Below are 16,326 nucleotides of genomic sequence, written 5' to 3'. Positions count from 1 at the left end.
ACCACAGGGCTGTCAAGAGCTTTCTAATGTAAATATATTACTTCTAGCTAAAAGTCCCTCAAAAATCCTCATCCCTTTAAGAAGTCTGCCTTTTCAGTTTCATTGCTGCTCACTTCCCCAAGTACAACGTGTATCACAGCCAGGAGGCAGGTCTCTATAATAAAGCACTGTTTCCTCCAGCATCTTCACACCTACGCTTTCTTCTTTCCTTTCTCTTTCCAGGTACATTTTTGTCTCTGGTCCAGGCAGCCAACTCATTCATTCCTCAAAATTCTACCCAAATGTTAACTCTTTTCAATGCTTGTTTCTACCCAGGAAGATATACTAAGACTGCATAGGAGATGCTTGATGTTAAAATAATGTAAGAATCAATTATCCTCTCCTCCAATTAGTGAACATTTTTCAGTTTCTCTTACTGTCTGCCCAACCTCCAGATTCCACCAAATGATTTAACCTCCTTTGTCCCCTAAATACCAAGTCTTTGTTTAATCATGTAATTTCCACAGTAACGTAATATAACACCATCTAAATCCTACTGTCCTCATCTACGCTACCTGGAATTGTTTACGTGTCCTCTACATGACATGTGTCTCTACAAGGCACATTTTCCAGGTGTACTCCACAAGCTTTATCTTTCTTTAAAGAAGTTTTACTTAGACACGGTGTAACTAGTGTAATATCAGTAATGTTTTATGTTATTTAATTATAGTTTATTAAATCTACACGAAGGCAAAAGTGTGTAATAAACGCAGTCTGGAGACCAGAGATCTAGCCTACCAAATTTGGCTACTAACTAGCTGAGGGACCATAAACATTTGACTTAACTTCTCTAAGCCTCCATTGTTTGCAACTATTTAAGAGGAAAAGTTGGACTAAAGCAAACACAAATTATTTGTTTACGTGTTCCTCTCCCTCCTCTTTCTCCATTAGAATATAAGCCCCCAGAATCCTTCAGTTATGATACACTACCAGGCACACAAAACTGCTCAGTAAAAATATAAATGAAACCAACTCTCACTAAATAAACTCAAATCCACTATAACCCCAATAAAGATACTTTTGGAGAGAACTTGATACAAGCCTAAGATTCACCTATAATAAACATATGAGCCAAGAACACGAAAAAGAACTGAAATGGTACCAAATCAGGAACCAACAGATAGATCAATGAAACAAAATCGAGAGTCCAGATATAGACCAATGTACATAAATGAGTTTAATGTAAGTGAAGTGGGAAAGAATTCAGTAACTGCAGACATAACAATGATGTAAATAAAGAGGGAGGGGAAGGAGGGTGAACAGAAGAAACACAGATATATATAATTAAAAAAAAAAAAACAAAAAATAAGGCTATTTGTAGAATTAAAAGGTCAAAATACAAAGATGCTCAACCTTATTAATAATTAATGAAATCCTTTTCTATCAGTTCAGCTAAGTTGGAAAAAAAAAATACCCAATGAGATACCATTTCATATCCATTAGGATGGCTACTATCAAAGTAGAACAAAAAATAACAAGTGTTGACAAGGATGTGGAGATATTGGAACTCTCGTGCACTATTGGTGGGAATGTAAGATGATACAGCTTCTGTAGAAAATAGTATGTCAATTCTTAAAAAATTTAATAACGGGGTGGGGGAGGGTATAGCTCAAGTGGTAGAGCACATGCTTAGCATACACAAAGTCCTGGGTTCAATCCCCAGCACTTCCTCTAAAAATAAATAAATAAGTAAATCTAACCCCCCCTAACAAAATTACTTAATTAATTAATTAAAAAACAGAATTACCAAATCCAGCACAAACCCACTCCTGTGCATATACACAAAAGAACTGAAAGCAGGGTCTCAAAGAGATACCTGTGCACCGATGTTCACAGCAGCATTATTCACAAAAGCCAAAACGTGGACACAACCCAAGTGTCCATCAACAGATGAATGGATAGACAAAATATGGTCTAGTCTATCCATACAATGGAGTATTGTTCAGCCATAAAAACGAGGAAATTCCGACACACACTGCAACATGGACGAGTCTTGAGGACATTTTGCTAAGTGAAACAAACCAGTCACAAAAAGCAAATCCTCTATAACCCCACTTACACAAAGCACCTAGAGGGGTCAAACTCACTGAGTGGGAAAGCGGAATGGTGGGTGCCAGACGCTGGGGAAGGGGTGATGCAGAACTGTTCTTTAATGGGAACAGAGTTTCAGTTTTGCAAGATGAAAAGAGTTCTGGAGGCTGGTGTGAATGTAATTAATACAACTGAACTGTACACTTAAAAATGGTTAAGATGGTAAATTTTATGTTGTGTTTCACCACAATAAAAAATAATTTTTTGAAAAAAATTCTTAAGAGAAAAAAATATATATACTCAAGTTCTAGGGAGGTTTTGGAAAACAGGCACACTCATACAACTCCTTAGAAGAAACACAGAAAAATCTAGGTACCATTTGACCTAGCAAATTCCCTTCAAAGAGGTTCACTGCAGCACTGTTTAGAAACGCTTTAACTATGAAACACCTATATTATACCACCATTAAAAAAAAAACACGGTAAGTTTATAAGGACTAACAGACACTCAGAAAATTAACATAATGGCGGTTAACTTGGGAGACACAGGGTATTTTTCACTATTCGCATATGCATTATTTGGCAGGGGGGAATTAAGTCTGTTTATCTATTTTCAGAGGAGGTACTGGGGATTGAACCCAGGACCTCGGGCACGCTAAGAACGCACTCTACCCCTGAGCTATACTCTCTCCGCCGTAAGAGAGCTTTAATTGTCTATATTATATATTTTCCGTATAGTTTGAAATTTCTACAAAAGCATTTATTTTTATAAACACAAATAATTCTGTAAACTTGCAGTAACCCTAAGAAGCAGAACTCTAAACTGTTACTTCAGAAGAAGGAAGCCAACACAGGAAAGGCCAGGGCTCACAGACACCGTCACATGGGAGGACATCTACTGGAAGTCTACAGGGGTCTCACATATTCTCTCTACATGACGTCAGAGCAAACGGTGGGCAACCAAGACTTCCACATTCTCTGAAAATAAATCAGAAAGGCAAATGGGAAGACTTCTCTTTTGCCTATATACTGGGAGGGAGGGAAACTGAGGGAGAAACGACAGATGGCAGAGAGAACAAACTGTGTGTTCTTGTTTGAACTGTGATTTCATTTCAAGGCCTAACTGTGATGAGACTATCAGTCACAAGTATGACTCTCAGAGTTCCACAAAAGAAACCTGACTCACATCAAGGGCTACGTTAGTATCTTCCCACCTGAGCAGTTAAGCAAATTCTCATCAACCCACAATTCCACTTCTAGGGATAAATCTTAAGAAAATACTAAAAACGTAACCAGAAAGAAAAAGAGAACAAAGCTCTGTGATTCAGTTTTTCACTACCACCTTCTTTTACAATAGCAACAAATTAGAAACAACCTAAATTTTTAATAGAATAATGATTAAATACACTGATATATACATATGATAGAATATTACATGGTTATTTCAAATGTTTGCTGCAGCACTGTTTAGTGGTCTAGCAAGGTAAGAAACGCTTAGGTCAATGTCCAGGAAGACAATGGACACCCACATATATAGAAACACCATCATCTCACTTATATAAACATGCACAGAGGGAAAAAAGGACTGGAAAAACACCCCAAATTGTTTAACAATAGCTATCTCTGGATAATGAAATATGGGTGAACTGTCTCTTGTTTATACTATTCTGTGTCTTCTGAACTTTCAGCAATATATAAATGTTACTTGTGGATTGGTTTTAAGAATATAAAGTTTTTATCTCTACTGGCAAGACTTACATGAAAACTACAAATCTATTTTAGGCAAAACCATTATTTAAAAATCTTCTAATTTTTCATATTCTGCTCTTTTCTTCTAGGTCTTGAAAACATAAAATAATACTCTGACTTGAAAGATTCCAACAGGTAACAGAATAGGAGCAAGAGGCACTAGTATAACCTTGAACTGTCGTAACAGAAGGAAAGTGACTGAAACGAAGAAAGGACGGAGACTGATGAGCTCAACCTGAGGGACACGTTGAGAGCATGCCCAGGGTGAAGAGTCAGCAAACTTGATACTGCTGGCTCCACCACTGACTGTGTTGGTTTCACAACCCTCTTTGAATTGTGGAATGCCATCTGTAAAATGGGGACAAAAACTTCCTTCAGGGTTACTGTAAAGATTGAATGACATAGAACATGGAAAGCATTTTATTACATGGTTGGCATAAAGGCTCAACAAATGCTCACTACTCTTTTTTTTAATTGAAGTATAATTGATTTACAATGTTGTATTAGTTTCTGGTGTACAGTATACTGAGATTCAGTTATACATACATATTTTTTCATATTCGTTTTCACTATAGGTAATTATAAGATACTGAATATAGTTCCCTGTGCTCTACAGTAGGACCTTGTTGTTTATCTATTTTATGTATAGTAGTTAATATCTGCAAATCCTGAACTCCTAATTTATTCCTCTACTCCCCCTGTTCCCCCTGGTAACCACAAGTGTGTTCTCTACATCTGTGAGTCTGTTTCTGTTTTGTAAATAATTCATTTGTGTCCTTTTTTTATATTCCACATATAAGTGACATTATATGGTATTTTCCTTTGTCTGACTTCACTTAGTATGATAATCTCTAGATCCATCCATGTTTCTGCAAATGGCATTATTTTATTCTTTTTTGTGGCTGAGTAGTACTCCACTGTGTGTGTACACACACACACACACACATATACCACATCTTCTTTATGCACTCATCTGTCAATGGACATTTAGGCTGCTTCAATGACATGGCTATTGCAAATAGTGCTGCTACAAACATTGGGGTGCATTATCTTTTCGAGTTAGAGTTTTCTCTGGATATATGCCCAGGAGTGGGACTGCTGGATCATATGGCAGCTCTATTTTTAGTTTTTTAAGGAACCTCCATACTGTTTTCCATAGTGGCTGCACCAAATTACGCTCCCACCAACAGTGTGGGAGAGGAGAGTTCCCTTTTCTCCACACCCTCTGTTCAGCATTCATTGTTTGTGGACTTTTTAATGATGGTTATTCATATCGGTGTGAGATGGTACCTAGTTGTGGTTTTGATCTGAAATGCTCACTATTAACATTCAGTTCTGGGCACCATAATTTAAGGTGGGCACTGTGACCAAATGGACCATATATCCAGGAGTGCAACAGAGATGAAAAGAGACCCAAAAATCAAACCATCTGAAAAACACTTTGGGCAATTAGGCAGATTTAACTTGGACTGGGGTCAATAAAGGAGGCAGGATGACTGAATATGTAGAAGACTCACATGGAAGCAGACTCACTTAGCAGAGCTCAGGAAAACAAAGCTTTAAAAATTACAAGAGGCAGATTCTCAGCTCTTAGTTAGAAAGAACAGCATGTTAAAAAATGGAATAGATGGCTTTTTTAAGTTACTGTAAGTGCTCAAAGGAAAGATACAAACAAAAATATAGGAAATACTTAAAAGGTTTTCCCCAGCACAGCAAAGGCATCAGAAATGCCAATAAATACACTTCCTCCTGACAGTCTGTTCTCCTAGATAAACTCATCAAGCCATAGCCCAATAGAGGCAAAATTAAGATACTCTGATAGTAAGACTGGTCTGAGATTATTCTGTTATTGCTAAATTTAGCATTACCAACAGTAGTTGAATTTTCTGTGTTCCATGGAGGTTACTGTATTTTTAAAAAGGATCCTTCTTGGTCAAAATGAAACATGTTTCTTTACCATATGAGCCCTTTGCACCTTATACATGCAAACACAGATGTTAAATACACAAGAGAATATTTAATATGCATCATCCCTAACACTTACTCGCAGCGGAAACCTGTTAGCACCTAGTTTTAATACTGAAAAACACAACTTGGGAAATCCTGATCAAAGCCTAAGTTCCAGCCTTCACTGACAATGTTAATTTCCTGTCCAGCATTTACCAATGAGGCTTTGTAAGTCCTACTATGTTTTAGAGCATCGATTCTTAACCTATTTTTGTCAAGGAGCCCTTTGAAAATCCAATCTTCTCCACAAAAACATACATACACCAAAAAAAATTTTGCACGTGACTTCTAAGTTCACAAATCCCCATAAATCCCATCTATGGACCGCCCCCACTGAAAAATTCTCAAAAAGGGGGATTTAGTTTTTCTTCTCTCGTTTAAGTTATGAAGAAAACAAAAACTCTGAAAATAGTAGACTCGAGGCAACACGTCAGATATAAGTGACTCTGGTACGGCATTGCTTGAGCAGAGGGGATAGAAAAGTTGAAAAAGTAAACTCTGGAAATATAATTAATATTACTAATAGCTAGAGGACCCTACTCCCCTAAAAGAAAACCCAAGGTAGCTGAAAATACTCATTCTAATAAAATTTTAAGCACATAAAACAAATGGCCAGTTCAAAAGTTCTACTTCCAGTGAGGCTGACCTCCTACATTATAAAACTTGTTGCCAATAACACACTTTTGCACTTTGCAATCTTTCAAATTAGAAATTTGTTAAACTCTTCATCTTTATAAATCTATAAATTCCCAGCTGAGGGAGTTATATTCTGCAGTATAAATTTCTTTCCACTCTGAACCTTTCCTTCTAGTTATTTTAGAATGTTAACTAGTACAGCACCCTGAATAAAAAGTAGATATGAAACGCAGTTGAAGAATCTTTAAACCATTATGATGGCTCACAATAAGGAACACACTTTCAAACTCTTTAGATCATTTACTTTAAAAATGTAAGAGAAATGTAACACATGTAGAGACTTTCAGCTACAAAAGTAACTTTAAAAGTGTACAGTAAATAAGAAAGGTGGAAAATAAAAGTGCTCTGAAACTTACATTTTGCTTCTGATAGGTTTTGATTAGGCGACCAGACCAGCATGCCAAGATTGTCTCGTTCTTGACTGCGTCTTGCTAGTTTGGCTTGGTAGAGAAAAAAAAAACTGTTATTACAATTTAACAGACATAAGCAACAATTAACACCATCGCTCTGGTCTTTTTTTAAACTTCAGAATGTGATGACATCACCCACCCTTTACTGAAATCTGCCACAATGGAACCCACACTCAACATCACAGGGTAAAGGTGGGGGTGGAGGAGGCTCTGAAGGCTGCCGAAACATTTCTACTTTTAAGTCTTTTTCTACTTAACTTTTACTTATTTAATAAACAGGTGCATATGAGGTAGGTATAACTGCTATTCTCATTTGCTAGGTGGGGAAACTAAACAGATCATTCAGCGAGTAGAAGGCAGAGCCTAGACTGAGCCAAGGCAGAATGGCTACAGTGCCCAAGGGTTTAAGCACTATACCACACTCTGCTCTCAGACATGGGACATCCAAAAAGGGAGCCACATGTGGCAGGTTGCTCAAAGACTCCTTTAAAATATGAATTTTTCCCATGTGCTTCTTTGAATAACCTTACCCCTTACTGCTGGAGTAATCTTTTAGTGACTTGACACAGCAGGAATCCAAAGATTCTTTAACAGGTTTAATAAAGACCATTTTAAAAGATTTAACCTAGAAGGAAATTTCTGAATTGCATTCAGACCCTTAAGATGCTGTGATACAAAACAGCGGTCAAAAGGTTTACAAGTGCCAGGTGCTGAGTTGACACGTATAATCAGATTAACCACAAAAAGAAGTCACATATTACAAGAGATAATTAAAACGTTATCTTCAAAAGGTAGAAAAGATTCAGAAGACAAGAGGCCCACTAACCAGCCTTTATACTGGTCAGACCCAAACTCATTCATTCTAAACGCATTCTTACCTTATCTTTTTTTATTTAAATAAACTTTTCTGAAACATGATGAAAGTTATGGAATCTAGCTCCAGAAAAAAAAATTCATTAATACACACACCCAATATAAACATACTTTTAGAAAATTCATGAAGCCTGGTTCATGAATTCCTTTTATCAAATTGCCAGATCTTTAATGTTGTCTATTAATGTGTTCTAAGTTTTATGAAGAACTTCTACACTTTTGGTAAAATTTGTGGGGCATCTACTTTGAAGAAAAATGATGGAATGAGAGGAGGGAAAGACTCAAAGTATGAACATTATGAATTAAGCAAGGTTAAAGGTTGAATTTATAAGCTGTGTGGGAACAGAGTGTAGAGATGGGGAGCCAGGAATATGACAAAAAGGAGGGGAGTGACTCCTTTGAGACACATCTTCTATGGCTCTGACTTTTAGAACAATGTTAAGGCTATACAATCTAAAAATAGTCAACAAATGTGTGTGTGAGGAGGGACCACAGATGGAATACAGCCTTGCTGTATTTCAAGTAAAAATCTAAAAACCGAAAGTCAAGAGAGAAATAAAAGGAATCCACATTGGAATGAAATGATCACCTGTGTAGAAAACCTACAAAATCTACAAAAAGTAGCTAGGATAAATGAGTTTTAGCAAAGTTGCAGGAAACAAGATTAATAGTAAAAGAAAAAAAATCAATTCAATTTCTATATACCAGCAATTAATCAAAAATCAAAACTAAAGAATAACTCCATTTAGGGATAGATATGAGAAGACATACACACTGAAAACTGTAAAACATTTGAGAGAAACTAAACATTTCAGTAAAAGAAGCGATATACCATGTGTACGGATCAAAAGACTCAGCATCATTACGACAGCACTCTACTCAAATTGCTCCACAGACTTAACACAATCCCAATACAAATCCTAGCGTACTTTTTTTGTACAAATTGATAAACATTCTAAAATGTATGCAAAAATGGAAAGTACCTAACATAGCCAAAAGAACTTTGACAAAAACAAAGTTGGAAGACATACTTCCTGAATCAAAACTAATTAATTATAAAGATCAAGACACTGTGGTTATTAACATATAGAGAAAGAAATAAAATCAAATTGAGTCTAAAAACAGAACCACACATATAGGATCAACTGATTTCCACAAGGGTGCAAAGACAAAATTCAACAGAGAAAAATAACCTTTTCAACAAATGATGCCAGAACAAATGGATATTCATATTTTAAAAATTACTATAGATCCATACACCTCACATCATATACAAAAATTTACTCAAGATTAATGACTGAACTAAACATAAGATCCAAAATTATTAAAGTTCTAGAAGAAAATATGAGAAAAATCTTTCTGATCTTAGCTTTAGAGAGATCTGATTAGATAGATATAACACCAAAAGCACAATCCATAAAAGAAAAAACTTCATGAACTGGACTTCATCAAAAGCAAGAACTTCTTGGGGGTGGGTATAGCTCAGTGGTAGAGAGCATGCTTAGCGCATGGGTTCAACCCCCAGTACCGCCATTAAAAAGAAAAATTAAAATAAATAAATCTAATCCCTCCCTGCAAAAAAGAAAGAAAAAAAAAGTAAGAACTTCTTTTCAAATGACAGTACTAAAGTAATGAAGAGCCAAACCAGACACTGAGAAAATAATTACAAACCACTTATCTGATAAAGACTTGTGTCCAGAATATATTATGAAGACCTCTCAAAATGCAACAATAAGAAACAACCCCGTTGTTAACAAATGGGCAAAAGAGTTGAATAAAGAAGAAGGTATATGGATAGCAAATAAGCACATGGATGGATATTCAAAATCAACAGTCATTAGGGAAAGGCAAATTGAAACCATGTGAGATATCACAACATACCTACTACAAAGTATAAGTTAAAAAGACCAACAATACCCACGGTTTGGTGATAATACGGAGAAAATGGAACTCTCTTAAGCTGCTGGTGGGAATGTAAAAAGGCACTATCACTTTGAGGGAGAATTCTGGCAATTTCCTAAGATTGTGGTACATCCATTCAATGGAATAAAACTCAGCAATAAAAAGGAATGAACCATTTAAGCACACAATATGAATGAATCTCAAAATAACTATGCTGAGTGAAAGAGTTACAAATACAGAAGGGGAAGGCTAGAAAGAATTCTGTAGTGCTAGACAGAAATTGACAGTAACAGTAAGAACTCATAGTTTTCGATATAAATATAGATGTGTGTATACATGTATGCATGCACACATATATTTCCCAGCTCTGTCCACTGCAAGGGTCTTGATGCAATGACAATCCAGCAAAAAATGAGCACATTTAGCTCCTAGTTCTTGGTCTCTAAATACCACTCTCCAATAAAAGAAACTAGGACTCCTTGGAAAAATGGTTGATTCTAGGGCTCGGACAGGGAAAGTACAAGACCCTGGAATATCTCGTTATGCCAGAAGGTAAGAAAGCGTTCAAAGAATGATGGAATTTATCTCCCACTAGTCAAATCTGTGACAAGTTGAGCAACAAAATAAATGATAGTAATAAAATAATAATCCATGAATCCATGATGTAATAAAACAATAATCTATGAATCAATTCATACTGACATAAATAGACAAAAAGAGACTGGAAGGCAAATGAGGCCTGGATAGCCAGGTCAAAGTTGGAAAACTTAACACACTACACTTTAGGACTTACCATGTAAAAGTACACTATTCAAGAGAGTGTGGTATTGGCAAAGGGACAGACACACCAATCACGAACAGAAGGCGGTCCAGAAATAAACCCAAATAAATACAGTCAACTGACTGGTAACGAAGATACAAAAGCAACTAAATGGAGAAAAGACACTCTTTTCAACAAAGAGTATTTGAATAACTGGCTTTCCATATTCAAAAAAAAAGTGAAGCTTGATCTGTATCTCATACCTTATAAAAATTTAATTCAAAATGGATCTTACAATATGAAAGTAAAACCTATTAACTATGTCTTTTAGGGAAAAAAGAAAAAGAAAAAATCTTCACAAACTTGGTTGAAGATTTCTCAAGTGTAACACCAAAAGTACAATCCATAAAAGTTAAAAAATGGTAAACTGAGCTCAATAAAAATTTACACCGAAAAAATACCTGCAAATTATGTATCTGACAAAGGACTTGCATGCAGATTATATAAAGAACTTTTAAAACATAACAATAAGAAAATAACCCAATTTTTAAAAAATGGGCAAAAGATTCAAACAATTTCACCAAAAATGGCATATAAGCATATGAACAGATGCTAACTATCATTAGCCATGAGGAAATGTAAATTAAAGTTATGATGAGAAGCCAAAATATACCTATTTGAACTTCTAAAATAAAAGAAATGGACAACACCAAGCACTGACAAGAATAAGGAGCAACTGAAGCACTCAAACACTGCTGGTGTAGATGCAAAACGACAGTCACAAGGGAAGTTTCACAGTTTTAATAAAAGACGTAACTGTATTTAACGAATCACTGACCCAACAATCCCACTTAGTTATATACCCTACAGAATTAACACACATTTATAACAAAACTTGAACACAATTATTTATAGCAGCTTTATTCACAATTGTCAAAAGCTGGGGAAAAACCCAAATATCCTTCAAAGAATAAAGGGTTAAAAAGACTGGTACATCCACACACTGGAATACTACACAGCATTAAAAATAAGTGAACTACTGATACATACAGCAACATGGCCATGTCTCAGAAGCATACACTCAGTGAAATACGCCAGTCTCAAACAGCCACATAGTGTATGAGTCCGTTTACATGACATTCTAGAACAGGTGAAACTAGAGGATAGGGAACAGACCGGTGGGGTGAGGAGTAGGAGGAAGGCTAAGAATTTTAGGAGGCAATTTTTTGAGGAGACGGAATTGTTTTGTATTCCAATTGTGGTGGTGGTTATATGAAACTACACCTGCCTCAACACTCACAAATACAGATACCAAAACTAGTCCATTTTGCTGTATACAAACTGAAGAATACAAATACAGCAAAAACAAAGCAATGTCACTCATTTCTGGATAGATGTGGGTATCTCCAGAAGGTGCTAATAAGTCTACAGTTGCTCCCCTTGTTCAATATAATTTTTTATTGAAGTACTGTTAATACACATTATTATACACATCACAGGTGTACAACATGGTGATTCACAATGCTCTCCTTGTTTAAAGTCGATTACCAGGGGTGGGTATAGCTCAAGTGGTAGAGCGCATGCTTAGCATGCACGAGGTCCTGGGTTCAAACCCCAGTACTTCCTTTAAAAATAAGTAAGTAAACCTAATTACACCCCCTGCAAAAAAATTTAAGTCGATTACCGATTGTTACAAACCTTGAAAAATAAACCCAGACTTACCTGGGAGGAAGCAGAAGCATTACAAGGAAGCTGAATTTACTGACCGTCTTCAAGGGCAGGATAAAAGAGAACCTGCACGAGCAGTGGCAGTGCACACTTGCACAGCCACTGTGGAGAACACTGGCCGTGTCTAACAAACACCCGGCGACCCAGCAACCCATTTCTAAACATAAGGCATGTATCAGCAGGAATGTCTTTCACACTGCAGGTCAGACCAATTTCAATTAATTTATTGGGTCCTAACCAGCAGTTCTTTTTTTATAAAAAGAACAAGAATAGAAGACACCAGCATATTGTTTCATCATGTGTATAAATTATTGAGGGAGATTTTTTTAAATTTGCCAAGTACCTGCCCTAGAGATTTTTTTAAGATGTACACATGGAAGGATACTGTGTTGATTAGTTTTATGTGTTGACCTGACTGGGTTACAGCACCCAGTCATTTAATTAAACACTAATCCAGGTGCTGCTGTGAATTCAGTAGTTGTGTAACCACTGTAACACCTACATCAGTTGACATTAAAAAAGATTATCCTTCATATTGTAGGTGAGTCACATCCAATCAACTGAAAGGCCTTAAGGGCAGAAGTTGAGATTTCCCAGGAGAAACTGTGCCTCAAGACTGAAGCCTCACCTCTCCCTTGCAGGAGCTGGCCTACAGATTTCATACTTGCTGGGCAGCCACAATCACATAAGACAATAGTTTAAAACAAATGTCTAAACACACAGACACACACACCACTAGTTCGGTTTCTCTGGAGAACTCTGATATGGACTACTACTACAGCATGTTCATGGTGCTGAAATACAGAAAAGTCTTGAAAGTCCAACAGGAACTGGCTAAACTGCAGTATGGGCATCCAAAGGACTTAAATGCAGAAAATAAACCTGATCAGGTCTATAGATAACCATTTTTACTACAAAAAGCAAGTTAAAGAAAATGTATGATATCATAATGTAAGTGTTAAAAATATAAAAAGATGCAACATATTACTGGGGGTACATACATTTCAAGTATAAAATGTGCACATTTAATAGCTATATGTAATAAGGGTTTTTAAAAATCAAGTTAACAGCCACTCTAAGAGAAAGAGATCTTGCTTTATCTGTTCTCTGTAACGTTTCCTTGCTTTCCATAAGTCCGGGTGGTAGGTAGGCAAATACCATTTTCTGTAGTTTTCATTATGTTTGTAAAATTTCAAACATTTTTAAAGAGTTTTTTTTTTTTAAAGCCTGCACTGTATGATCTGATATTACCTAATACAGTGCTTGTGGATCCATATATCTAAATCACTATGCTGTATACCTGAAACTAACACAATATTGTAAATCAACTATATGTCAATAAGAAGTATTGTATTGTATATCTGAAAGTTCCTAAAAGAGTAAATCTTAAAAGTACTCATCACCAGAAAAAAAATTTTCATAACTACATATGGTGACAGATGTTAACCAGAGTAATTGTGGCGATCATTTTGTAATGCATACAAATATAGGATCATTATGTTGTACATCTGAAACTGATATAATGTTACATATCAATTATACCTCAAAAAAAATGTTACTAGCAGCCATATTCATAATAACCAAAAAATAAAAACAATCCAAGCGTTCATCAATAGAAGAATGGATGAACAAATAGAGGTGCAGTCACACAGAGGAATGCAACACAGAAATAAAAAGGAACAAACTGCTGTGCCCATTCCCGAGGCCAGCATCCTCTGAGGCCAAAACCAGACAAGCCACAACATGGATTAATCTCAAAACAAAAGAAAACGAAGAGCAAAAAAAATCTAGACACATACTCATAAATCAAGAGTGTGTACTGCATGAGTCTACTGTTATGAAGTCCAAGAATAGTAAAAACCTGTTGTGGGATGACAGAAATCAGAGAGTGGGTGGGAGCGAAGGAGTGGTCCCTGGAAAGTGGCACAGAACTATCTGGGGGAATAGGAACGTTCTTTACCTTGTTTGAGATGGCAGATATGTAGGTATACACAATTGTCAAATCTAAAGATCTGTGCGTTTTGAATGTTAATTATACCTTCAAAAAAGACCTTTAGCTAAGGTTGGTAAAAATTTCTAAAGCCTGGGAGAAAATTACCACCTACAAATAAATGACAGGCTGACAGTAAAATTCCCAATAGCAATAGAACCCAGAGATACTAGAAGAATATCTTTAAAGTGCTGACCTCTCAGCACTTGGAATTTACCCTGCAAAACTCCCAGCAACATGGGCAAATAAAAATGTTTTCACATGAACAAAAACTTTGGGAGGTTTTACCTACAATGAAGAATTTGCTCAGGGAAAAAAAAAATCCTGAAAGGTTGATATGGAAAAAAAAAAAATGATAAGTAAACAAGATTTTGTAAACACTGCTTATAAAAAAAGTAAAAATGATGTCCAATTTAAGCAGTTTTATAAAAGAACAAAACTAAAATCCTGAACACCACCACCATGTAAGTTAGAGGTAGTGGATCACAGTTAAACTGTTCTAAAGAAGAAAGACTAATGTTAGATGTTAAGTGTGTACAGTAAAAATTTCATCAAAAGCTGCCAAAAAGTAAGTAAGTATAAACTTCTAGACCATTAGAAGGCAGAAAAATGAAAAGACTCCTTAAAAAACAAAACAGCAACTAAACAACCATTGGCTCACTTAAGAAATCAAAGAAGAAATTTTTAAAAATACCTGGTGACAAATGAAAATAAAAACACAATGAGCCCAAAATCTATGGGACACAGCAAAAACAGTTCTAAGAGGGAAGTTTATAGTGACACAAGTCCACCTCAGGACGCAGGAAAAATGTGAAATAAACAACTTAATCTTACACCTAAAAGAACTAGAAAAAGAGCAAACAAAACCAAAGTTAGTAGAAAGAAAAGAAATCATGAAGATTAGAGCAGAAACAAATGAAATAGAAACTAAAAAAATAATAATAATGGAAAAGACCAAAGAAACTAAGAGCTGGTTCTTTGAAAAGATAAGCAAATCTGACAAAGCTTTAGACAGACTTGTTGAGATGAGGGTCCACATCACCAAACCAGGAACGAAAAGGCCAAGTCACTGCAACCAACGCCACAGACACACAAGATCACAAGAGATTACTACAATTATATGCCAATAAAATGGAGAACCTAGAAGAAATGGACAAGTATCTAGAAACGTAATCTCCCGAGACTGAACCAAGAAGAAACAGAAAATATGAACAGACTAATTACCAGTCATGAAATTAAATCAGTAATAAAAAGAACTCCCAACAAATCAAAGTCCAGGCTTCACAGGTGAATTCTATCAAACATTAAGGGAAGAGTTAAAACCTATCCTTAACCTATTCCAAAAAAGTGAAGAGGAAGGAACATCCTAACTCATTCCATGAGGTCAGTATCCTCCTGAAACCAAAACCAGACAAAGATATCACACACACACAAAAAGGAAAATTACAGGCCAGTATCACTGATGAACCTAAATGCAAAAATTCTCAACAAAATATCAGCAAACTGAATTCAACAAATATTAAAAGGATCATACACCATGACCAACTGGGATTTACCCCAGGGGTCCAAGGATGATTCAATATCCACAAATCAATTAATGTAATACACTACTTTACAATTAATGTAACACACTACATTACAGTAACAAATTGAAGAATAAAAATTGTGATCATCTCAATAGATGCAGAAAAAGCTTTGGACAAAATTCAACATTTATGATAAAAACTCTCAACAAAGTGGGTAATAGCATAATTAGCTATGAGTCAAGTGCTACCTTCTTTCTCAAGTTCCTGATAAGAAAACTAAAGGTAAAACAATTATAATCCTGTACAGGGTGCTATAGGGTCATTATATCCACACTGATATTATATCTCCACATAAGCAAACCCCCTTAATCTCAAATTAGCTCTAAATTCTATCTCCCTATGGTTGTCAGCATCATACCCTAATACCTACATTAAAAAGCCATATGGAATCCAAATGCTGAGCACAGATTACTTATCAGTAGGAATGAAGAAAGTAGTAAAGGGATAAAGCTGTGCACATTGGCAGTTCTTACTCCTAAATATACCAATTTGCCATCCATGCTCTCACTATATCCTGAGAAGCTAAGCATCCATCAATTTAATCTTCTGGTAAATT

General features: G+C 35.8%; 1 protein-coding gene across 1 annotated transcript in view; it reads right to left on the bottom strand.

Moving 5' to 3' along the window:
* The window catches only part of RCOR1 (REST corepressor 1), a 102,264-nt gene that overhangs the window by 31,299 nt on the left and 54,639 nt on the right, over positions 1-16,326 (bottom strand). Inside the window, exon 3 of the mRNA XM_031454373.2 lies at positions 6,878-6,961. Within this exon, the coding sequence (XP_031310233.2) occupies positions 6,878-6,961 (84 nt within the window). The remainder of the gene's footprint in view (positions 1-6,877; positions 6,962-16,326) is intronic.

The sequence above is a fragment of the Camelus dromedarius genome, chromosome 5 (assembly GCF_036321535.1).
Source record: "Camelus dromedarius isolate mCamDro1 chromosome 5, mCamDro1.pat, whole genome shotgun sequence".
NCBI lineage: Eukaryota > Metazoa > Chordata > Mammalia > Artiodactyla > Camelidae > Camelus > Camelus dromedarius.
Note: the sequence above shows the minus strand (reverse complement) of the source record. Positions and strands in the feature narration are given on the sequence as shown.